The following is a 25,407-nucleotide window of genomic DNA, read 5'->3' on the forward strand; positions in this document are numbered from 1 at the left end:
TTGGGATCAACAGCTTGGTCACTGAGTGACTTGGTTGTAAAGTGAAATATCACATGACCATGCTAACTAATGACAGCAATTTCGGCTGCAGCCATGAAGCATGATGTCACATGACCAAGTGTGACTTCCTGTTGGCTTCTCCGTTGACTTTGCTTGTCAGGAACTGTCTGTGAAGGTCGTAAATGGTTGTCACATGATCGCAGGACTCTGCAATAGTTGTAAATGTGCACTAGTCGTCAAGCACCTGAATCTTAAATCACATCGACTTGTGAGGGGGGCTGCAGTGGCCAGAACTTTGGGGACCAGTTGCAATCTCTTTTTTTGGTGCCACTGGAACTTCAAATGGCTACTGAATGAGTGATAAGACTTGTATTAATTTGAAACCACACTGAGGATATTTCTCCCATAAGACCTCCCAGAAACAATTAAGCACATTACTTAGCTGTCTTTTTTATGTGGGTGGGTCATTTCCAAATACAGCACTGGACTGTATCTCCCCTGTCATTTTCATTTTCTAAGAATGTTCTGTATACATATATACAGCGGGAAATTTAAACAGACTAAGGAATAGGGGGGAAAAAACTCATCCCCCTTCAATCTTTCTGACTAATTTACACTCATTTGCTAACAAGATGGATGAAATTCATCTCTTAAATAAATGGAATTCTGAATTTTACAATTCAGTTCTTTGTTTAACTGAAACCTGGCTTAATCCACAAATTCATGGGGACAACACCATATACATCCCAGGATTTCAAACATTTAGATCAGACAGAATTGAAGAGACATCAGGTAAAACTAAGGGTGGAAGATTATGTTTATATATCAACAACAGCTGGTCTCAGGATATAACTATAATATATAATGTATATATTATGTGCATAATATATACATTATATAGCCTGATGATGGCAGATGAGATTCTGCCGAAACGTTGCTACAACTTTAAAAGCACAACTACAATGACATGGGAAAATACCCCAACAAAGCTGAATGCCATATATGTGCATAATATATGTATATAATGTATATAATATATAATGTATATAATATAATGTATATAACATATAATGTATATATTATGTGCATAATGTATATATGTACCCACTTCTTAAAAAAGCTATCCGCTGCCATAGCAGAACCTCTAAGCATAATCTTTGAAAAATCTTTCAGGACCAGCTCTTTGCCTAACCTAAGATCACAAGCCACGGTCATCCCCATCTTCAAAAAGGGAGACCCCAGCCTAGTTGAAAATTACAGACCAATCTTCTTATGCTGCATCACCTGTAAAGTCATGGAATCAATTATTAACCAATCCATTATCCTCTACTTAGAGACAAACAACCTACTCTCTAATAAACAATTTGGTTTCAGAAAAAAACTATCCTGTAATCTGCAACTCTTACACTGCAAAAACATATGGACTACACAACTTGATCAGGGCAAAACAATAGATGCAATCTACATAGACTTCTGTAAAGCCTTTGATTCAGTGGTACACAATAAACTACTAAAACTGAAATCTTATGGTATCTCTGGACACCTGCATAACTGGATAGAAGCATTCCTGTCAAACAGACAACAAATGGTCAAAATTGGGATTGTCCTATCAAATTCTGTACCTGTCAATAGTGGTGTCCCCCAAGGCAGTGTTCTAGGACCAACTTTCTTCATACTCTATATAAATGACCTCTGTGATCACATTAAGAGCAACAGCATTCTCTTCGCTGATGATGTAAAGCTGTTCAATACCACAGACAATACTGCTACCCTTCAAAAAGATCTTGACTTTGTATCAGAATGGTCAAACAAATGGCAACTTCAAATCTCAACAAATAAATGCTCTGTCTTATATATTGGCAAAAAAAAATCAGAAAATAAAATACAAGCTGAATAGTCAAGACCTTGTTGATGATCCAAGTTCTGTAAAGGACAATGGAATACTCGTCTCTAATGATCTAAGTGCTAGAGCCCACTGTAACAACATAGCCAAAAAGGCATTAAGAGTTGTTAACCTAATCCTACGTAGCTTTTTCTCTGGTAATATCACACTACTAACTGGAGCATACAAAACATTTACTAGACCAATATTCGAAAATAGCTCATCAGTCTGGAACCCACATTACATATCTGATATTAGCACAATTGAGAAAGTCCAGAAATATTTCACAAGAAGAGTTCTCCACTCCTCTACTCATTGTAGAATACCTTATGCCACCAGACTTGAAATTCTTGACCTAGAAAACCTTGAATTACGCCGTCTTCAGTCTGATCTAAGTATGGTATAAAAATTATACATTGCAATGACTTACCTGTCAATGAATACTTCAGCTTCAACCATAACAACACAAGAGCAAACAATAGATACAAACTCAAGGTTAATCACACCAAACTGATCGCAGGAAATACGACTTCAGCAACAGAGTGGTCAATGTCTGGAATACTCTACCTGACTCTGTGGTTTCTTCCCCAAACCCCAAAAACGTTAACCTTAGACTGTCTACTATTGACCTCACCCCTTTCCTAAGAGATCTGTAGGGGGCGTGCATAAGCGCACCAACTTGCCTACTGTCCCTGTCCTATTGTTTCTTTTATTTTTCTTATATGTACCCATTTCACATATTCATAACTATGTATATACTTATACCTATTATCCTGTAAGCAATTGAGAAAACAAAATAAATATAAGTTCTGTGATGAAAACTTAGTCTCTTTGCATATTAACTGCAAGCCATTTTATTCTCTATGTGAGTTCTCCTCATTTCTCCTAATAGCTGTATATGTTCCTCCACAAGCCTGTGTAAACAAGGCATTACTAACTCTTGTTGATCAAATTATGGAGGCTGAAGCCAAATACCCAGGTTCCCTTCCCATCATTTTAGGAGATTTCAATCAAGCAAATTTAAGGAAAGAGCTCCCAAAATATTTCCAGCATGTAAATTGTCCCACCAGAGGCAAAAATACTTTAGACCACTGCTACACAACAGTAAAAGATGATTATAGGTCTTTACCATGAGCAGCTGTGGGACATTCTGACTACTGCATGATTCACCTTGTACCTGCCTACAAAGACTTAAAACCCTGAACCAACAATTAAATCAGTGAAGACTTGGTAGGATGAGGCAAAGCTGAAACTCCAGGCTTGCCTTGATTGCACTAATTGGAATGTTTTTGAGGATGTCTCTGCAGACCTAGATGAGCTCACAGATACTGTAACATCATATGTCAGCTTCTGAGAAGACTTATGTGTACCAACAAGGAACCTGCAAATATATAGTAACAATAAACCTTGGTTCACAGCTAAACTTAAGCAGCTACATTGTTCCAAAGAGGAAGCCTACAGAAAAGGTGACAGAATGCTATACAACCAGGCCAGAAACATATCAACAAGAGAGATCAGAGCAGCAAAAAGAAGCTACTCTGAAAAGTTAAGGAATCAGTTCTCAACAATGAACCAGCAAATATGTGGAAAACTTAAAAACATCACTGGCTTCAGCAAACCTCCTTCCCAGGCAAGAAGGTAATCAACAGCAGATGACCTGAATGTGTTTTACTGCAGGTTTGAAAGGAAACTACAGCCACCTATCTCCACAACCCACATCTCAAACACACCAACAACAGCCAAGCCTCCTACAACCAGTTCATTGGGTTCACAACCTCTGGTGATCACAGAAAAAGAAGTGCAAGATCTATTACACAGACAAAAGCCAGGAAAAGCACCAGGGCCAGACAAGATAACTCCTTCTTGCTTAAAAGTCTGTGCTGACCAATTGGCCTCCATCTTCACCCGAATCTTCAATAGATCACTAGAGATGTGCTATGTTCCTTCCTGCTTCAAATGCTCTACTATCATCCCAGTGCCCAAGAAGCCCTCCATCAAGGAACTGAATGACTACAGACCAGTTGCTCTAACATCTGTAGTTATGAACATCTTTGAAAGGCTTGTGCTGTCCCACCTGAAAACCATCATGGATCCACTGTTAGATCCCACACAGTTTGCATACAACAAATAGATAACAGATGATGCTGTTAACATGGCTCTGCATTACATCCTACAACACCTTGAATTTCCAAATACCTACATAAGGGTCCTCCTTGTAGACTTCAGTTCAGCATTCAATACCATTATACATACACCATGACTGTATTACTGTAATTTTGTTGCTTGTATCCTTACAATTTATAATGACTGTTTCCTAGTATGATTAATTGCTTATTGTACCTATGACTATCATTAAGTGTCGTGCCTTATGATTCTTGACTCCTGACAAAGGTATCTTTTCTTTTATGTATACACCAAGACAAATTCCTTGTGTGTCCAATCACAAGGCCAATAAAGTATTCTATTCTACACATACATGAACATACATCTATATGGAAGCATTGCTGGAAATAAAAGTGTTACTGGAGCAAATGGTCTTTGCGGTATGCTAATTTCTCATTATTTTAAATTAAAAGTAAGGTATGTTATGTGCTATAACATGTGCTATGCTATTTGTGAATACAGTAGCAATATTTTACATTTGAAAAATATATACATTTTAGGTGACCTAAAGTCCTGTAACAGTTTTACGAACTTTTTACATTCTATTATAGCTGCATTCTATTAAATTGATCTTGATTGATTATGTGTCATCAATTTCACCTCTTAGTAGCCATATAGATTTATTGCCTGGGTGCATTTTAGCTACTAGAAATTACTGTTTTAAAAGTATATTTTCTGAATCTGTCATTTTTATTTTAGAGAGATGCTCCATAATCCTTGAGAGGGAAAGGGGAGTGAGTCTAGATAGTAGGTAAAATTGACATTTTTGGTTTTTTTTCTCTGCCAGCTTGATAAAACTCAGTGTGATGATTTATGTTTTGGAGGTAATGGTGTAATGGTGATTTATAAAGTAGGGGACAAAACCCCTACCGCCCACCATGAAAGTTGGAACGCACACTAGTGGACGGTAGGGACCAGGTTGACTACCACAGTTATAACTGGTCGATTGATTGATTTCCAAGTAACCCGCTTCTCCCAAATGTCTGTGTTGTGAATTTATGGGCTAGCACCTTGAGCGAACCCAGCCTATGAAATCCCTGGTGGTCGCGCTCGTAACTCCCCACGCCCAGCCAGCAGCAGAAAGCCGCCATGTTGAGGGGGCGCCGCTAGAGGGAGGATCACCTTGGGGAGCGCGCGCTCGTCACCACGGCAACGGCGTCCGGCCTTGAGCTTGTCGGCCAACGCCATGGAGGGTCTGTTGCCTGAGGTTTTGCTGCGGGGCGAAACCGAAAACTTCGTGGAGTCGCTCAGGAGTTTCCAGCTGCGGGATGTCGGAAGCCACGAGTACGGAGGAGGGGGCGGGTGGTGCGAGGGGGAGACAGAGGGCCCGCAGGAAGAATCAAGCCACGGCAGGTTTCGGCTTTGCAGGTTTCGGGGGTTGAATGTCAGCCGGGGCTACGGGCCACCTTTCCTTTCCTCGAGGAGCCCCCTGCTTATTCTTTTACAGAAATGGAAGAGAGATCCTTGCAAAAAATAAATAAACAAATCACTTGTTTCTGCCTGATAGCCGGCAGTTGCTATTTCAAAGCACCGCAAGTCGTGTTTTCCCATGTATTTGAGGGTATGGGATAAGGGAAAGAACCAGCATTAGGGAGCCTTGAAGATGGAAGGGAGGCCGGCAAGATATTCTGCTCGGAACTGCCCTAAAAGGAAGATCAAAGCATTGGGGCAAATCCATTTCTGTATCAATCCCATTGCTGCAATTGCAATAGTTGTGGACAATGAAAGAAGTGATAATGCTTATATTCTAATAGAATAGAAAATGGTAAGAAATACCATCAAAACCATCAATACCTAGGCTATTGTTGTGGTTCGATCCATTTCTTGAATTATTTACCGGACAGAAGTTAAACTGGATAGCCTGGACTGATAAACAAGAAAACTGATGATTATTCACTATGCGTTAATCCTTTTAATGCATGGGGGGCAGAGGTTTATTTCAAGTGAAACAACTGCCAAAAGAAGAAAAGCGTGCATTGGCTGCTTATGAAAAAGACAGCAGAGAACAAGTATTGATGCAGATTAAAAATCGGAACTTATTAAAAGTACAGGAAACAAAAAATGAACATTGAAATAATGTAGTAAAAGAGGAACAGTATGATGGCAACAAAAAACATTACATGGTCAATTTCTATAAAAGAGAGGAAAGTGGATAAAGATAAACCTAGCAATGGCTTACAACTGGAACATTTTAAAAAAACAACGAAGATTTGATTTTGGCTAAGCAAAAGCAAGCTATTTGAATTTATGCAGTCAAGGTCAGAATTGGGGAAAAATCATTCAAAGAGCATATAGATTACACAAGAAAATTATAAACAATGACTTATCACAATCAACAAGTTGATTCATTGAAATATCTCTAAAACTTCAACTTTTCCATTATTCCCATTATTGCTTATTCACAATTTTGTTTGCACTTATCTAAAAAGTGTGTTTCACTCCCATATCACATGAGCAGACTTTTATTTGATCTGATATCTTTTTCTAGTCTTCTCCTGCAGTAATTATTTCCCAAATCAGCTTTAGAAAGAGGTTTAGAGCAAAGGATTTACCTAGTAGAATAGAGAGGGCAATAGACTAATTCCATTACCAATGCCATTCCATTGACAGAGATATATCATTGAATGACTCTCAAACAAGGATTGTGTGTTTATTAGTGGGAAAATACCTTCCAAAGTGAATGAAGGGCAAATTCTGTTAGTTTTCCATTGGTAAAATACAGTCTCTGACTTTAGCAAGCCAAGGAGTTATCTTTGAGATTTTTCTCAAAATTGGATTACACTGGAACATATAAGTGATTTAAAAAAAAACATTGTCAGGGAAAAACCCTTCCAGATTTTAAGGTGAATTATGTAAGACTGTAAGTATTTGTAGGGAAGTATTGGAATACCAACCATAGACATTAACTGAATGCTTAACTGCTTTTAATGTAATTCCTAGGTGGCTACGGCAACAGGAAATGATTGAAAAACTGAACATGCAAGCCATACTGAGTGCTTCTGCTGGCCGTGAGCAGATCCTTATTGAGCTTCTGGTGAATAATGGCAAGGTATAATGAATTTAGCCACTTGGTCACAAGAAAATCGTTATATTATGACAAAGGCTACATTAACCTGAATAAATATGGACTTGATTTGGATCAAAATCTGTTTTATTTGTGTATTTGGCAATATTTATACTTAGAAATGCATAGCTTTATACAGTTACTTTCTGGATAAACTATTAATCTTACTGTAATCATATAAACATATATGCTGATAATACCTTTGCTCTAGTTATACAAATTAATTGGCAGGATAGAAACAATATGCTTTGTTTGTCTATGGAGATTCTCAGTCATCCAGGTCATGGTTGTCCCAAAGGTGCTTTTTCAAAATTCAGCTGGACTTTCTTTTTGTTTGAAGATGCTCTGCTTCTCATCCAAGAATCTTCCTCAGTTCTGATGAGAAGCGAAACATCTTTAAGGAAAAACAAAGTCCAGCTGCCTTTTCAAAAAGCACCTTTGGGACAATATATTTTGTTAGCACTTTGTCAGTTTCCTAACTCAACGACATCCCTTTGGTTAAATTATGAGGAAATAACTTATCTGGAATAAATTATTTTGACTGTATATCTAAACTATCACCCTACTGGAGAAAACATCATGATTAAGCAAACCTACAAAGGACATGCATAGAAGGAGAGCGTGAGCAAGATGTAGATATTTATTCCTTATGAAGCAAAATTTGTTCCCATTATTGTTACAAATAATATTTCTTGTCCTCAGAAGTAAAATAAGAAAGCTTTCTGCTTGGATTTAATTTATCTCTATGAATTTAGGCATCAGACAGAACATTCCCAAATCTGATATGTTACCTGTTATTTACGATCTCAATCTTGCAAACAGTATACTTAATTTTTCCATTCTGTATAGATCCCAACTCTCATTGAAGAATTAATTACTGCGGCCATTTGGAAGCAAAAGATCTTCCCTATAATATGCAAACTGGAGGATTTCAAACCAAAAAGCACCTTTCCCTTGTATTTAGTGGTATGTATAAAAAATGCTTTGAATCAGCCTTTGTAAAATATTTGCTATTAGAACATTTAAAAGCTTTCTGTAAGATCTACTTGCCAAATGATGCTTCCGATATTGTTAGAGTAATGTATATCTTATTTTTTGTAAGAGCTTGTGAAGGTCAAGGTATAGGGCAGTCTTAGTTGTGGAAGGTCATGTGACTTTCTGCCTGTCTTTTTTTCCCCTCAACCTATCATAGAAATTTTAATGTGAAAAATTAGAGGAAGGAGTTCAATATAACTCCTGTTGAGTTTCTCAAAGAAAGAAGAATGTGAACCTTACAAACAGTTCTTCATTATGTTCCAGATTTTTTTTAGTTAATTTATATAAAAGAGGTTGTCAAAACAGAAGTTGTGAGAAATTGAAGGAGAGCCCCTCTTCAGATAATAGAAAATCAGTTTACTCTTTGGATTTCAGTATATATGGTAGTACAGGTTGGCTTGTTTTATACAAAGTAGAAAACATTCAGTGCAGTCTGGATAGCATAAGCTCAGAACAAGGGAACAGTTCTGAATTCTTCCTCACACTTTGACAAATAAAAGGAAGGAGAAATAACTATTCACATTCTGTGCAACTATAGCTTGTTAGGTTATCTAATTCTTTTGCTGTTTTTAGTTTTATGCTTCCTGGTAGCATTTATCTCAAGAGGCCACACAAATGCAATATTTTAAATTTCTGATTCCATATTACCTTGTTTTCTGAGAATGGTAATATTTGTATTAATTTCTGATTTATCTCTGCTATCTCTCTTATTCAGCTGCGACATGAAGCTTCAATTATTAATTTCTTGGAGACAGTATTTTTTCACAAGGTAGGCAATAGTTTTACAATGTAACTAAAAGTTTGAAATAAAAATTTCAGTTCATAATTTAGACTATTTCCAGAAGAAACACAATTATCTGATTAACTTCTTAGTGCAGTAAGAATTAGAACTTCAATCTAAAGACAGCTACTGGTATAAACATATTTTCTTCTATTGCCTTAGTTATGTATATACTTTGCATTCCATCTTATTTTAAATAGTAATAGGTCCATCTTCTAGTACTTTTTTTTTTCAAATAGAATGACTTTGAAATGTCTATTTGTATCTTGAGATTTTGGGCTGGACAAATTCATATAATATTTCATATCATTTCATTCTGGAGACCCAATCTGACTATAAATAATCCTAATAAATAGGAGAACCAATTATACCTTTCATATTTTTAATTTGATGCTCCCCAAACAAGGGAAACAATGAGTATATACTTTCCTCCTTTGGAATCATCTGGTCTGAACGAATTTAATGTGCAAGCTACTGTAATTCCTCTCAGGTGCTTACTTATTTATTTGGAAACCATATTTCAAACTCAACAGCTTTGTTCATTTGCATCTAACCATGGCATAAACATACCATTGATATTGACATTTTTTCCTGCCTTTGCCTTCATCCCATCTGCAGCACAAAAGTGAGACAGGCATAAGATACTTTTAGCTATATTGCTATTAAAATAGTATTTCTTCCATCATTCTGATAGAGCAAAGGCAGCCCCAACATGTATAAAATATATCTGTTACCTTCAAGGAAAACTAGATGCCTTCAGAAACAGAGCCTTAGAGAAGAGGCAGGATTGGTAATGCGGACAGCAATGTTAATTTCACATTGACTCAAGAATGGAGGGAGAAAGTTCAGCTCATCTGTGAGAAAAAGCCCCATGCAAAAGAAATACTTCCACTTCCATAAAGAGTCAGGCACTACATTTAAGAACTGACTAACTCATCTCAACTCTTCCTTTCAGAATTACATTAGCATTTCAAATCATATAATTGACAAATCAAATGAATTTTACTTATTTTTATATCCCATAAAGAGAGTAAGCCAAAGATGAAAGAATAATGTTCTGCTTTTTGAACTAGCTTGAACCTTTTAGATAATGTTAATATTTCCAAGTAATTGACTGCTCTCCTTTTTGTTGAACTATCTAAATCCTATGATAATCTAGAAGGAAGGGACAAGATTCAGCTTGATGAATCTGTGGCCAGGTTTCTTGATATTTTCTGTACCGTTGTGATCAGCCCTGCAAATCTTTCTCAAATAATTGCTGTTAAACTTTCTGTATTAATGCAATTCCATTTTTCTTTCCTTTGGACGAATCCACAGTTCATTCCTTAGCAATACACAACCAGATGAGGTATTTTGCTTGCCTCTGGGAATACACAATTTTGCATGCCTGTCAGGTAGGAAGCTATTTTAGATGGAAAAGGAATCTATTGTACCATGTCATAAGATGCATAATTATAATTGACAAAGACTGCTTAACTGAGAAACATTTTTCCAGATAACCAATGAGTAAACTAATCTACCAGCTGTGATGAAATTAAAACAATTTAAGTGATCTTGACATTTGCCTTCATTTTGGAAGATGTTTCCATAAAATATAGCTTGTCTTCTTTGTATAGGAAATCTGTGAATCAGCAGAGGATACCATTCTGGATTTAATAGATTATACCCATAAGAAACTGACTCTGTTAGCAGCTCAAAGTGCCAATGGGAAGATACCGTTTGAACCAAAGTTCCAACTTGGGGATCTTGCCAAACTTTCATCAATGCAGGTGAGTAAAGGATATTATCTCTTACTCCTAGGCAGCCACTTTAGGTAAAGGGGAAAATATATCATAATTGAACACAGTTGCAAAATGTTGGGTAGCCATGAAAGAAAGTTTAAATCTAGTTTCTTCATTCTGTGGTGATATGTGAGTACACAGAAATATCACAATTAATTAATGTTCTTAAGAGAGAGTAATATGTCACTCTCTCTTCCATCAATTTAACAGTAAAATTATCTGCTCGTGTCTTGTCTTCCACCAATTGAAATTGGCTGGCCTCAAACTTCCTAGGGTCCTATTTCCTAATAGATCATGTATTTACACCCAATTGTTTATACAGTTTATCAACTTTTCTAACAATTATATTCTTTATGCATGGCATTTTTCTTGCTGTGATCTTCCCTCCCAAGATAGAGAACTCTTCTAGAGAAATCTTCTTTATGTTTGGGTCACACCCCAAATAAAGACATTATACAATGTCACTGTTCCATTTATTATATTTTCTTCCTCATTTTTTCTCAATTGTAAGTGTTGTATATCTGTTTACCACAAATAGCCAATCAACAGCACTAATACTTGTCCCGTCATACAATTTAGCAACACACTTGAGGGTCATCTCACTCCAGACTGCATGGTTCTTAAACACCTTAACAACACGTATTTTTTTCACAACTAAGAATATGCTTGGAGCCATCTAAACTCAAGATCAGACCATGTATTTCTTTAACTCTCATGAAAAGTACCGTCACCCTGTTATCATGCAACCTAGTGGGTATTTAGATTTTGGGAGTAAATTGATATGGAATAACAGTATTGGCATTAAAAGAGGTTTGCTAGGAAAACCTTTTCAGAATTCAGAGGCCACTGCCATGGCTGCCTTCCAAATTTCCAGCCATTACTTAAAATTTTATGAATTAGTAAAATTTTATGAATTAGTAAAATATCTGATTTGTATTATATATCTTTTACTCTTTTCAGGAACTAAAGAAGCAAGCTGAAATGATGGAGTTTGAGATCTCACTGAGAGCTCTTTCAGTGTTCCGTTTTATTACTGATGTGATAGAGAAGTATGCTAACTTTCCATAAAATAATAAGGCATTTTGGAAAGATAATCTTTCCAATAGAAGAGACCATATATGTTCTGTAGCTCAGGGCTGAACTATTGAGTCCTTGGAACTTTTCTGAGCTTGATTGTTTGCTTGTGGAAGTTTTTTTACATTACAAGCTAACATCATCACTGTTAGTGAGAGTGGGGTTTATTCCTTACTTACACATAGTAGTTTTTCCTGCCAATGTTAGTGGAGGGTGGTTTTCTCCTTGGTAGGTTGATTGTTTGTCTGGGGTTAATCCATGCTTATCTGAGTGTTTGCTGCTGGAAGGGATGTGTTCTGGTCTTTTTTTCCATTTTAACTTTTTGTTATGTTTTTTGAATAATATATAAATATGGTTTATTTGTATGTACCTATTGTCAGGGTATAACTGTATACTTCAGTTTGTAGAACAAAGGATATGCTATGATCAATCAAATTATCCTAACAGTTTTGAAATGGCTCCTAAAAATAAATATTTGACATTTAACATTTCCAAAATTAGGACATAATTGCTGCCTTGTTTGTTATTGTTTAATGTGACAAAGATCTAAATATGCATACCTTTACAGTGCCATAAAAACAAGTGTGAAAGTTTTAATAGCATTCTTATCAAAGTAAAGGTGACCTTTCAGGGGTCAATTACCTAGCAGTAGTAAGCCTTATATATAATCTGCATTGTTGAAAGTACTATTTGTGTGGTTATTCAGTGTAAAAATGTAGCTTTATATTTTGTCACGTGAATTCTTTTAATTGTTGAAACATTATGGAAGTATCCTAACATGAGTGTAATTGGGATTATAATTTTATTACATTATTGCACATTAATAAAGAGATTATCATACCTGAGGATGTAAACTGCTTCATTGCATAAAATAGACATGCTCATTTTTCTCTCATATACTTTTGTCAGTTTGCCAGTAAGTGCTGTAACAAGAGTGTTGAATACCCACAATTTTCCATGCCTTCTGGTGCAGCTATTAGAGCATTGTCCATGGACCAATCGTGAAGGAGGTCTGTATCATGTCTTAGAAATTATCTCTGTGTGTGCCAAAGTAATATAGTGAACATTTATTTCTATGTTCTTTTTTATTAGGAAAGAATGTATATATTTTAAAAATAATCTGACTTTTTCTAGTTGATACTTCTTTTTCCATTGGCTAAAAAATTATCATGGCACCTATCGATTAAATTCTTGGTTGTTGCTGAATATAGTTTAAGATTTTGAGATAAATTAGGAAATTCTTCCAAACCCCAAGACTTTTTAGTGCCATTTGTCCTCCATGTTTATCAGCACATATGATATTTCAGTATATATAACAAATGCCTTTGTGGGTTATTTGTTAAAATTGTGCCTCTCATTCAAAGCAGAAGTTTTGGAACATGCAGGAACACATACAATACAAAGCATCTTTTCAAATTTTTTAAAGCAGCCATGTCTTTTTATGGGGTGGATGTCTTCTTTGGAAACTGTTCCTCTCTAGGTATCACTGGACACAGGTGTTTGTATAACACACAAATGTAAACAGATAGAAGTTGCATAAGTCTTTGTCCAGTCTGCAGTGCTTCAGGGCAGGTAGGAATCCGCGACTGTGCGCGGATTCTGCCTGCGCTCGCTGTCGGAGTGCCCTGAGCCACCTGGCTTCAGGGCTAGCCACCTCCGTAGAAGGTGGCGAAGATAGGGGGGACCTGGCAGGGTTGAGAGATATCGCACCTCTCTTCTCTAGCTGGCTAAACACCCTTTTCTGAAGGCAGCTGAGTGGCAGTAAGAAATGGACGCCACATAGAAGCACTCAGCCGGAAAAAGAAAGTGCAGGAGGAGTCAACAAGAAGTGAAAGTTTTTTTGCTGACCTGGACAAAGCAACAATGAAAGTACCCTGGAACTTAAAATTTGCGAAAGACACATCATTTCCAGCGATTTGCAAGTGGCGAATGGAAGTTAAAAGGGAAAGTTTTTCTTTTTTTTCACTCTCCTTCCTAACGTGACAGCGAATGGAAATGCAAGAGAAATCGGAAAAATCCGCATTGACACTAATAGGTAATTAAATGCTAAAGGGATAAGGATTTCTGAATATTTAAAAAAAATCTTTTTTGCTGTAAGTGGGAAGGGAGAGGAAAAGAATTGGAGCAGGATTTGGAAGTAAGGAGGAGATTGCCTAGAATCTCAAAGAATTATTAAATACTAACAAGACTTCTAAAAGATACATTTTAACTGGAACTTTGTAACTAAACAGTAACCCCAGAAAGAGAAAGTGAAGAAAGAAGAAAGTGCTAAAAGAAACAGCTTATTTGGATTGTTTGGTGACTTTGGGACTTTTGGGAATTATTTTTGACTAAGAACACTTGGGTGGTTGTTTTGGAAAAACCTTTTCTTTCTACAATGGCATCACTTGTGGATGAACTGAAAATTGAATACAAAAAATACAAGGAAGAAGAACAAGAAGGGAAAGACTCTCTTGGCACTCTCCTTCAATTTTTAGAAATGGCGATTTGCACCTATGAGAAACTGACTGCTCAACAAGATGATTGGGACAAAGAAGAAGCCATCTTTGATGAACAAGTAACTTTATTTGGGGAAGAAAGGGAGAAAGAGGAAAAGAAAAAGGGGACTTTACTTGAAAAAACAACCAAAAAAGAGAAAAATAAGGTGAAAAGTGGATATAATGTTGGAAAACAACAGAAAGGGGGGAAGCAGAAGAAGAAAGGGAGGTGAAGAGACAAGGGGGTAAAAAGGGCAAGGAGAAGAACAAGGAAGGGATGAGAAACCTTAATTGTGGGGAGCAAGATGTAAAGAAACAAGATTCATTTAGAGATAATGGGTAAATTTAATTGAAAAAGGGATTCTGCAAAGGTACATAAGATTTTATTCTTATATTGGTACTTAGAAATATTGTTAGAAAATTGGAAACAATGTGATCAAAAATGGGATAAAATATTTAGTGTAACTTACTGAAATGTTTGTGAATAAAAAGAAGGCAATGAAATAAATGAGAGAATTGAAGTAGGAGGAAATGGGAACATTATAATGATACAATGATTTAAATACAATGATTTAAAAGAGGTGATGTGGGGGGGGGGAAATACCTATGGAAGGTATAAGTGTTCCCATAAAAGTATGATATTCAATTGAAAAGTGATGTGTAAGATGTTTAAGATATAAATGAATATTAATATTAATGATTAGATTTGTATTGGCATTGATAGTTGTTTTAATTATATTATATACTTATAATTTTTTTCTGTACTAAACAGAATCCCAATGGAAGTCATGCATTATATTAAGTATTATAAATTTAGGGGAAAGAGTCAAAGGCGTCACACTCCAATCAGTGTACAGGAGAAGTTTTGTTTAAAGAGAAATGAGAAATAGATAGCTGGAAACAGAATAGACAAAGAATAATAAATATTATGATCTGAACTGAGATGAGATAAATAAAATAAAATTAAGAGAGTTAAAAGAGGTGAGAAGCTATATAGAAAATGGAAAATGGTAATAAGATATGGAATGGTATATAAAATGAACATGAATTTGAATTTGTGTCTGTACGAAGAGTTGTAACCCGGGATCAAGCAGCTTTCAGAAAAGATGTTTTATGTTTTTATGTTTTATGTTTTGTTTGTTTGTGTATTGTCTTTGAAAATCAATACAATTTGTTTTTTTTAAAAAAAGTTGCATAAGTCTGAAAAAAAGGCATGGCTACTTTAATTATTCAAAAAGACAGGCTTCTGATGTAACTCACATGTCCTGAAAGGCTTCTTTCAAAAAATATGTTGTCCTATCATTTCCCATCATTTTTGGAAGGCTTTGCGGAACATCTATTTTCATTACTTTCTGAATTTTAGTCAATGGAATTTGTACATCATTTCATGTGCATTTCAGTAAATCTAATTAGTATTCTGCTTGTATATGGGTCTTCATGCAGGCATGTGACAGATTTATTCCCCTGGCCCCAGCTTTTTCTCTTTTTTAAAATGCCCCTATTGGGGGTTTTGCCTCAGGAATGTCGACCTGGAAAGATAAACAGAAGAATAAAGAACAAAAATAACAATCCCTTTAAACAAGTTGTGATGCCTACTGATGGGTTTCCCTTCCATACACAGACAGTCCTTGACTTACATCCACATTGGGACCACAATTTTGATTGCTAAGCAGTGCAGTTGTCATCATATGACTAGACCCAGTTTTATAATCATTATTATATGGCAGTTAAGCAAATCACTGCAGTCTTTATGCAAATCCGGATTCCCCAATTATCTGCTTGTTGGAAACAATCTGGGAAGATCACAAATCATGATCACATGACTACAAGACACTGCAACTATGGTATAGATTAGAGCTGGTAGCCAAGCACCTGAATTACAGTCATGTGACTGCAGGGGTGGTACAATGGTCATATCTTTGAGAACGAGTCATAAGTCGCCTTTTCCAAACCCATCGTTATTTTGAATTGTTCTTAAACAAACAGTTGTAAGTTAAGGATTTGCTATAAGTTGATACATTAGTCTGATGTTACAAGCAGAGAACCCCTTTTGTTTGACAAAGGTATATCCAAGAGAGAGATTAATGGCATCTCAAAATAAAATAAAATTTGTGAAAGGCATTGATTTTAATTGAACTCTAAGGTTCAAAAGCCTCAACAATTGAAAATAGCACCTATCCAAATGTGATCTCAGAGGTTAAACAGGGTCAGCACTGCCTAGCATTGTTTGCAGATGGAGGTCTACCTGAATTTCAGTGCTGTTGACTAGACAAAAAAAAACATCTACCCAAAAACCCAACAGCAACCTATGTAGGTACAATTGCCAAAACTATCTTAATGAAAGTTTATGTTTTCTAAAGTTTTATCAAGAAACTAATGTATTGTCGTTATATCTGAAAACTTTATTTCATTTCAGTGAAGAAGCCTTTTTTCAATTTATATCCTCTAGATGGGTTTTGACTCACTGACTGGGAATTCTAAGAATCATAGGCCAAGCACATCTGGAGGACGCTAGGCTAAAAAAAGATTACTGAGAAAATCCCATTATTATGCAGACACTAATTCTCCATTATGTGTCTTGTGCTGAAAATACATTTTCAACATATTCAGACCAATGCAGTTTTTAATATTTTATGCAATTGAAATGTATTACCAGCTCCCAATGGGATCCCCCAAGCTGACAGACAAAACCCATGTCTCCAAGGCTTTGCGGAAAATGTTATTTCTGGGAATGATGTTCCAAAGGGAGGGAGCCATCAAAGAGAAGACCCTTTTCTTCGATCCCATCAGATGTGTTTCCTTGATTGTTGGGATTTGTAACATGCCTTGCCTTCCTGCTCTGGTAGATGTTATTGAGGAGAGATGGTCCATCAAATAATCTGCCCCCTAGCCATGTAGACCTTTAAAGGAGATAACCAGCACTTTAAATTGCATCTAGAAGCAGGTGCGGTGAACAACCAGTGCAGCTCTGGCAAAAGAATCTTTGCACATGTGTAAAGATGACACATATGGACTTGTATAAAACTATGAGGACATATTTACAGTACCTTCTTCACCTTTCAAGAAATGATATAGTTAGAGATAGTCCTCATTTACTGACTGCAGTTGTGACTAACAACTCTGTAGCTAATTGACACTTTCATTAAGTGACACATCAAGTGACTAGCTGACTTATGAACTCAATTCTGCTGCAGTCATTCAAAGAATCACATGTGGTCATTAAGAATGACATCGTGTGACTGCAATGTGCAGCTTACTGCTGGTTTTTTCCATTGATTTTGCTTGTAGGAAGCTGGCTATGAAAGTTGCAAATGACAGTCACATGACCAATGATGATATGATGATTGTCATAAATGCACATTGTTTGCAAAGTGCCCAAATTGCCATAATGTGAATGTGGGACATTCTGACCTTATGCTCCTTACGAATCAGGTCACTTGATCATGGACATGCTGCAACTGTTGTAAATTTGAAGTTCAGTCATAAAAGTACTTATTCATTATTCTCATAAGCTTGAACAGTTTCTAAACAGTGCAATTGTAAACCAATGTTCTGCATGTATCAAACAATGTTCCATACTAAAAGTATTTTTTTCTTATATTTTTCCTTAGGAAAATTGAAGAAATTTGAGAATGGTTCATGGTATGAGGTTGCCCCTGAAGATCGTATGAAGATGACTAAATTGGATGGGCAAGTGTGGCTCGCTCTTTATAACCTGCTCCTCAGCCCAGAATGCCAACGCAAGTATGAATTCAATAACTTTAACAAAGGCCAGCTCCTCAAGGTACAGGATTGCAAAACTGGCAGACCTTTTATGTGTATTTCATGTTTTCCTCAGCATATTTAGACCTAATATAGTATTCTATTTTCAAACAATATAGCAGAGAACATGAAGGGGATTGTTTAATATTGCATCAGATGATGACTCTTCTCTCGATGGGTATGGAAAGATATACACACCCAGATATGCATACATATAATGAACAACATAAACTAGAATAACTATAGGGATGAAAGCCTTAACTAAATAAATAGGTCAAATTGTAATTCATTCTTAGATAATTAGTAACAAATAAATTTTAACTGTAAAACAGAATGTTAAAAGCTTTTAAACTTGGAATCCCTAGGCAATTTTATTTTAGCATGCCACAGAAATAGAAAATAAGTGGACTTCCGGTTTGAGCTTCTTCGGCAACAGACTGAAACCGTGTCTCTGCGTGGTTTCGATCCATGCTCGCCGCTGGAGCACCCCGAGCCAGCTGGTTTCAGGACTAGCCACCCCATAGAGGTGGTGAAGAAGGGGGAGACTGTCTGCTGGATTGAGGAGAGCCGCATTTCTCCTCCCCAGCTGGCCATTACTCCCTTTCCCAAAGGCGGTTGCAGCGTTGGTCAGAAATGGCCACCACAAAGAAGAACTCGACCGGAAAAGAATGTGCAGGAGGAAGATAAGAAGAGAAAGATTTGATTGACCGGGTCAAACAGCAAAAGCGACAAATAAGGTACCCTGGAATTGAAACTATTAAAAAAAAACAATAACATTGTTCCCTAAGAAGATTTTTAAGCTGCAAAGGAGAGAGAAAAGGGAAAAGATTTGGGTTTTTTTTCCTCCTTTTCCTATACTGACAGCTAAGAGACTTAAGCAAGAAATTGGAAAAAAATCCGCTTTGACATTAATAGGCATTTAATGCTGAAAATAAAAGGTCAAAGGGATAATAAAGATTTCTGGATAATTAAAAGCTTTTGAAAACAGGAAAGGAGAGAAAAAGAATAAAAGGGCAGGATCTGGAAGGGAGAAGACTGCCTGGAATTAAAAAGAACTTACAGCAAAATCTCAACAAGACTTCCAAAAGATACATCTTAACTGAAACATCACAACAAAATAGTAAAACCCCAGGAACAGAAAGTGGAAAAAGAAATAAGAAGAAACAGCTTGGGACTATTTGGATTACTTGGTGATCTCTGGATTTTTGGTTATTGTATTTGAATGACTAAAATCAATTGGGTGGTTGTTTAAAACTGTTTAAAATGGCTCCACTTTTAGAAGAACTGAAAACAGAACTTAAAAAGTACAAAGAAGATGCACAAGAAGGGAGAGGTTCTTTTGGCTTCTTATTTCAGTTCTTAGAAATGGAGATTTGGAACAATGAGAAACAACAAGAAATGCCTGCAGAACAAGAAGATTGCGACAACGAAGAAGTCATCTTTAATGAACAAGTAATCTTGGGGGGGGGAAGGAAAGGGGGGAAAGAGAATGGAAAGTTTAAGATTAGGAAAAACAACCCAAAAAAAGAATAGAGTGAGAAATAAGTATAAAATCAGAAAGCAACAGAAGAGGGAAATGCAGAAGAGAGAATTAGAAGTAGAGAGACAAGGTGGTAAAAAGGGGAGGGAGAAGATGAGAGGGAAGAAAGAAAGGAAAAGAAGTTATAAAGGGCAGAAACAAAATATAGAGAAACAGGACCTATTTAGAGATAATGGGTGAAAATCTAATGGAAAAAGGGATTCTGCAAAGGTACATAAGATAGTATTGTTATATTAGAAATAGAAATAATTTCAGAAAATATGAAACAATGTATGATTAAAATGTTTGATAAAATAGCTATTGTAACTCAGTGGAATGCTTGTCAATAAATAAATGTAACAAAATGAATATTTAATTATTTATAAAACGTGGAAAAAAAATCTTACTAATATTGTTTTCTTGATTTTAAAGCTGTTAGCTGCCCAAAGTTTTACAGAATCAAGCTGTCTTTAAGTTGTACAAAAACGTAAATGAACTTTAAAATGTAATAGATAAAACCGGGGGCCTAATGCCCAAATCAGTGGGCTGGACATTGTCAGAATGGTGGAAAAGTACATTTTGGGGGGGGTGTCTTCTTAGAGGCCCCAGTGTTGACATCAATATTGTCAGTCTAGTTCTTCTATGATTAATATAACATATAATTTATTGAAGTGACATAATTTGCAAAAATGGCAAAATTGTCTTTTTGATTAGGGAGAAGACAACAAATTCATTTATTAGTGATTGAAAACCCTTTATGGATTTTTTTGCTAAAAATAGAAAAAAATGAAATGGAGATTTGAGGCAGGGAAATAAGCCAGGTACAGGAGAGATTGCTTAAAATTTCCATACCATTTTTACAATCCAATTTTGTAATATAAACTATGCATGTCTCATTTAAAATGCTTTACAATATGTTTTAATTTTGTTTTGTCTGTGTTTAGCTTCGTGCCTTCCTGACCGATGTTCTTATTGATCAATTTCCCAATCTTTTGGAGATGCAGAAATACCTGAGCCATCTTGCTGTAACAGATCCTGCTCCACCCAAGAAGGACCTCATACTGGAGCAGGTAATGTACATCACTGCTTTTTTTGTCCTATTCTTATGTTCCATAATCCCAGAGAATATCATCTATGCATCTCTATATTCTGAATACTCTGATGACACACTAAAATACTGCATTACCTATTTGAGATTGCAATGGAAAACGATGTATAGAGTCTAGATATAGTAGCCATTTTACTTGCAAATATGTATTTTATTCTGTCATCAACAGAAGATGTATAACCAATGGAAAGCTTCTATTTCTCATGATTTTCCTAGTTTTGTGATATAAAATGTATAGTTTTTAATCTTCTCGTTATTTAAAACATATCGTGAAACTCTCTTGTTAAGTTCCTATGGGATAGTTTAATGAAGCAAATATTAGTTATTCCTCAGACAAGCTAAGTTTCTAATTGTAGACCTTATTAAACATGAATGACAGGACTTTAATTTAAACTACATTACAATTTCTTCTTTTTACAAATGGGACTATTCAACAAAATACTTCATTGTAAAATGCCTTTAGTGACTATGCCAGACAACCTATTTTAATATTTCCCTTCCTTTAGATTTGTATTCCACCCTCTTCCAGATAATATTTATTTAGCACACTGTGACTAATGAAGGTATTCTTTTTCATCTATATATAAGGCTCAGCCATCAAAAAATCAGCTCAGTATTAATATATAGGAAGATTATAGAACTTTATGCATTAATTGAATTCATTTGTGAACATAACAAATCGATGTTCTAAGAAATAAAGATGATAATCAGTTGCACATGAAATGCCCTCGAATTAGTGTATATACTGATCCCTCCCCAGGAAACCTCAGCAATAGATCTAAAAAAGATTTTTTTTTATCAGTTACCACATTTGTTATGGGAAATGAGAGTCAAATGTTGCGTCCCCTTTCTTATCTATGAAAAAAATGATAGGAAAACAGTATCCTATATCAATTCTCCAGGTGTAGTAACTGTTGTACAACCATCCAGAATAAAATCAGGTGTGTAGAAATTTTCAGATGTTATTTATTTACTAACTAGTTGGACACATACTTTGGTGTTTACCTCAAATTTGCAGAAAATGAGAGCAAACATTATTCCTTCCCTAATATCTTCTGCCCCCAAACTGGGAATGATTTTCTAGAACTTATGGCAAGGTGAAGTAGAAAAGAGGTTCCCCATATATTAATACCAGTCTATAAAAATGGGAATCCTATTTAATCTAGTTTTGTTCTTGCTTTTTTTTCTTTAGGGTAAATTTTCCCCAAGATAAAATCTCTAGTATAGTATTATATTTTTTTCTTCAAGTTAATGTTTATGATCTCTTAGTATTGTGATGAACATAATAATTTCAAAATATTTTGGATCTGGTTTTTGAAAGAAATAAGCCTTCAATTCTTTTATTGTTCTAACAGGTTCCCGAAATCTGGGATCAAGTTATCAGAAAAAACTCTGAAAAATGGCAAGCAATTGCCAAGCACCAAGTAAACAATATGTTTAGTCCTTCAGAAGAGGAACTGAAAAGCCAGGCTTATAGGTAAGACTCATTCATATTCACCTTCTTCCTTTGTTAAAGATTGTAATCATTACAATTATCATGATATGTAGAGTTAACCTGATAGTCCATACTTTGAAAAAAAAATAATTTTCCTAATTCAATCAAGTTTAGAAATCATTTGCTTAATGTCATATTCCAAAATCTTTGTCTTCAAAGAGTACTAAAGTCAATTTCACAGGTATCAATTCACTTTTAATGTTTTACTAAATGTGAAATCAATGTGAGAGTTCCATTTCTATTGTAGATACCACTGGATAATCGTTGCAGTTGTGTTTTATGAAGGCTGCTTTCTTTCTTAAATCAGATGGGCAAAGACATATAGCCTGGATGTAATGGAAGCCCTAATGCCAGATAAACCCAAGTGTGCAGTGTGTGGCTGTGAGGCCACAAAACGCTGTTCCCGTTGTAGGAATGAATGGTATTGCAAACGGTAAGTTTAATAGAACTCATTCTCATAATATCCTAAATCCTCCACTAATCATATGGTAACATAAGTATCTAGAAACAAAAATAATACCAATATTAAAAATATTGTAAACACTATAAGATTGAATGCTAATTTTCATTTTACAGACACTTATTTCATGGGAATCATTAGCTTGAGCTCTGTAAACAAACATGTATGTAGGCATATGTGTATAAATATTTTAATGCGTTAATGTTTTAATAAATTACATCTAATTCTTATGTCCCCAGTAAAAATAAAGCTATATTAGATTGGCTTTGTTTGTGAAAAAATATTACTCAGATGTACACTTTCTCCATAGTACCATTCATAATTAATGTTATCACTAATAATTAGGATCCTTAGAACATTTTCTGTTCAGTAGAACATGGAGTAGAGATTATCCAGAATTGGGTTATTCTTTCTGGTTTCTGTAAGACATTTACCCATGTTACTATTGAGCTTCCAATAAAGAAAACCATACCAGTTTCAATCCTGCCTCTATAGGTAATATGATTGAGATTTATTTTACTATATGACCAAATTTATTTTCTCTTTGGTTATATGTAACAGTAGGACATTAACTAAACAATGTCATTTAAGGGGCTTGAATGTTGCTCAGAAGTGATCTTGTATACATATTTTTACTTCCATTCATGTCTGCTTTAAAGGAATTGGAGCAACTAGAAATATTGCAATCTGCTCTTTCATCACTTCTCTAGATCAGTAGATAGTCTTGTGGATATTACCTTGTAATAGTAAGATTTGTTATGACAGTGTTTGGTTAAATTTCTCAGAAAGTTAGATGTCAGATATAGTTTTGCTTTAGCAAATTATTTCTCATTAGTTTCAGTTGGAATCTATTTTTCTTTGCAGTTGTCTCCAGTTCAGAATAAGATTGTGCAAAGCATTTGAATTAGCACCCCTCTTAAAAATTTTTGGAAAGGCTCACACAACTGCTTCAAATGTCTATGTTTGTTGGCACACACAACTACTTTACTCAAATGGCAATTTCAATGCAATTCCAATTGTCCATTCACACATGTGCAAACAACGGGGAAGGGGTTGCTTTTGAAGCAGCCACATAAGCCTTTCAGGAGAATGAACTTTAATATTGGTTTGGTATTTGGTGCCAGCAAAATAACCTCTCTCTAACATGCTTTGCAAAGTGTTCTTTTGAGTGCATGCATAGCCCGATTTTTCTGAATACTTTATCATTCAAATGTGTCTCCATCACCTTTTTCAAAAACATGGCAAGATAATATTATACTTGAGGGACAGAAGATTGAAATCATTAACAATCGTAATTGTGATATTTTGTGTTTGAACCATTTACTCCTTGTAAGAAAAGCATAATTCATATTTTATTATATGAGTGTGTGTGTGTGTGTTGTATCCTATTTAGTTATAGGTATATCTTCTATATAGGCTTAACATCCAAATCCCAGCTGTACCATTTATGAAATTTTTATGAATAAAAGAAGTACATCCTTTGACTCTCATGCAGATATTAACAGTAGTAAGGAAAATTCAGAATGTTATATCATCATTGTCATTACTATTTTTTTTCATCTTTGACTCATCTTTAGAGAGTGTCAAGTGCAGCACTGGCAAAAGCACAAGAAAGCTTGCAATTTGATTGCTGATACAGTGAAGAAAATACAGGAAGATGTACAGATGCAAGCAACATCCATTAAGTAACTCCGATTGTCATTTAACCCTAACCCTAGCCCTCATTTAACAAATATATAACATTCAGAATGACAGAGAGAAAAAAGGCCACAAGGTTAAAAATTAGTAAAATACACAGAAAGCTTTTTTTAAGCATTTGATTTAACAACTGTCAGCCAAATATATCTCAGAAAAAAACATGGTTCTTGAATTCTAGGAGATAAGTCTTATCTCTCTTGGGATATATGCATCCTAGATTTTAGATGAGCTATGTTGTAATGCTCAAGCATTAGTGTCAAGCTGTGGATTTCCTAGGAATTTGGAAAAGTTTGGTTATAAATGGAGGTTGTTTTTGTTTATTATTCAAGATTCTTTATCTTCTAAGGCCTATTTTGTAGTTTACACACCTTTCCCATGGTATATATACGTAACTAGTATTTCTACAGCAGTGAATAACATCATAAGTAATGAATCGACTTTGAAGACTTCTTAAAAACAGAAATAGCTTGCAACCATTTGAGAACAAAAGCCTATGTCTTAATTTTAAAAGGGCCTTTTTGGTCTAATGATAAAAGACACAGATCTCCTAAGCTGTTGGCATATCTGTTTCTGCACTGTTGGAGACTGTTAAAATCTGATTTTGTTGTATCATTTTTTTCATTAGAAGAATTTTAAGATACTACAGTAATTCAATTTCTACTTTCTGCTCTGTAAAATCACATTGATACATAAGTCTGATCTAAAGAATTTAGATATAGTTTTATGACAGTAATTTCACAATTACATTACAATTTCTAAATTAAGGACCTAATATTTTAGAAATATAGCAAATTCTTTGTCTTTATGAAACTAACTGGACTTGCGTGCATTATACATGATTTATAATCAGACATATTGTAGCCTAATAAGCATTTTTAAAGAAGAATATATATTGCTGGAAGGGATGAGTAGAACTAGAAAATGGGTAGGAATATTTAATTCCTGCCCTTCTCAAATCACCAGCCACTTATGCAGTGTTTCCTCCTGTACAACTTCCAATTTGTATTTGTAACAATTAGTTATTTGTATTGATGGGAAATTGATTATCCTTAACTGGTTCCAGTTATATCAATAGAACAATAAAGTACAATTAAAGTTCTCTGAACAA

At 35.3% G+C, this 25,407-nt stretch overlaps 1 protein-coding gene across 2 annotated transcripts; it reads left to right on the forward strand.

Moving 5' to 3' along the window:
• Window positions 1-5,198: 5,198 nt before the first annotated feature.
• Window positions 5,199-25,407, forward strand: ZMYND10 (zinc finger MYND-type containing 10). Of its 2 annotated transcripts, none has more exons than XM_026725398.2 (12): window positions 5,199-5,329; window positions 6,986-7,094; window positions 7,959-8,075; window positions 8,860-8,913; window positions 10,542-10,694; window positions 11,667-11,755; window positions 12,690-12,790; window positions 17,869-18,041; window positions 20,483-20,608; window positions 22,002-22,123; window positions 22,449-22,574; window positions 24,179-25,407. In XM_026725398.2, the coding sequence occupies exons 1-12, from the start codon at window positions 5,232-5,234 to the stop codon at window positions 24,288-24,290; spliced, it is 1,380 nt and encodes a 459-aa protein (XP_026581183.1). In that variant the 5' UTR covers window positions 5,199-5,231; the 3' UTR covers window positions 24,291-25,407. The 2 variants fall into 2 exon arrangements, with proteins under 2 accessions (XP_026581183.1, XP_087780200.1); XM_087924074.1 differs by lacking the exon at window positions 24,179-25,407 and adding an exon at window positions 23,466-23,749.

This window comes from Pseudonaja textilis, chromosome 2 (genome assembly GCF_049901715.1).
Source record: "Pseudonaja textilis isolate UNSWEBS1 chromosome 2, rPseTex1.2, whole genome shotgun sequence".
Lineage (NCBI taxonomy): Eukaryota > Metazoa > Chordata > Lepidosauria > Squamata > Elapidae > Pseudonaja > Pseudonaja textilis.

Excerpts from the sequence above, each read along its gene's own strand:
- ZMYND10 (XM_087924074.1), top strand. The coding sequence starts at position 5,232 with ATGGAGGGTCTGTTGCCTGAGGTTTTGCTGCGGGGCGAAACCGAAAAC. Across the intron at positions 8,076-8,859 it reads CCTTTCCCTTGTATTTAGTG|CTGCGACATGAAGCTTCAAT; the intron begins GTATGTATAAAA and ends TCTCTTATTCAG. Across the intron at positions 11,756-12,689 it reads ATTACTGATGTGATAGAGAA|TTTGCCAGTAAGTGCTGTAA; the intron begins GTATGCTAACTT and ends TACTTTTGTCAG.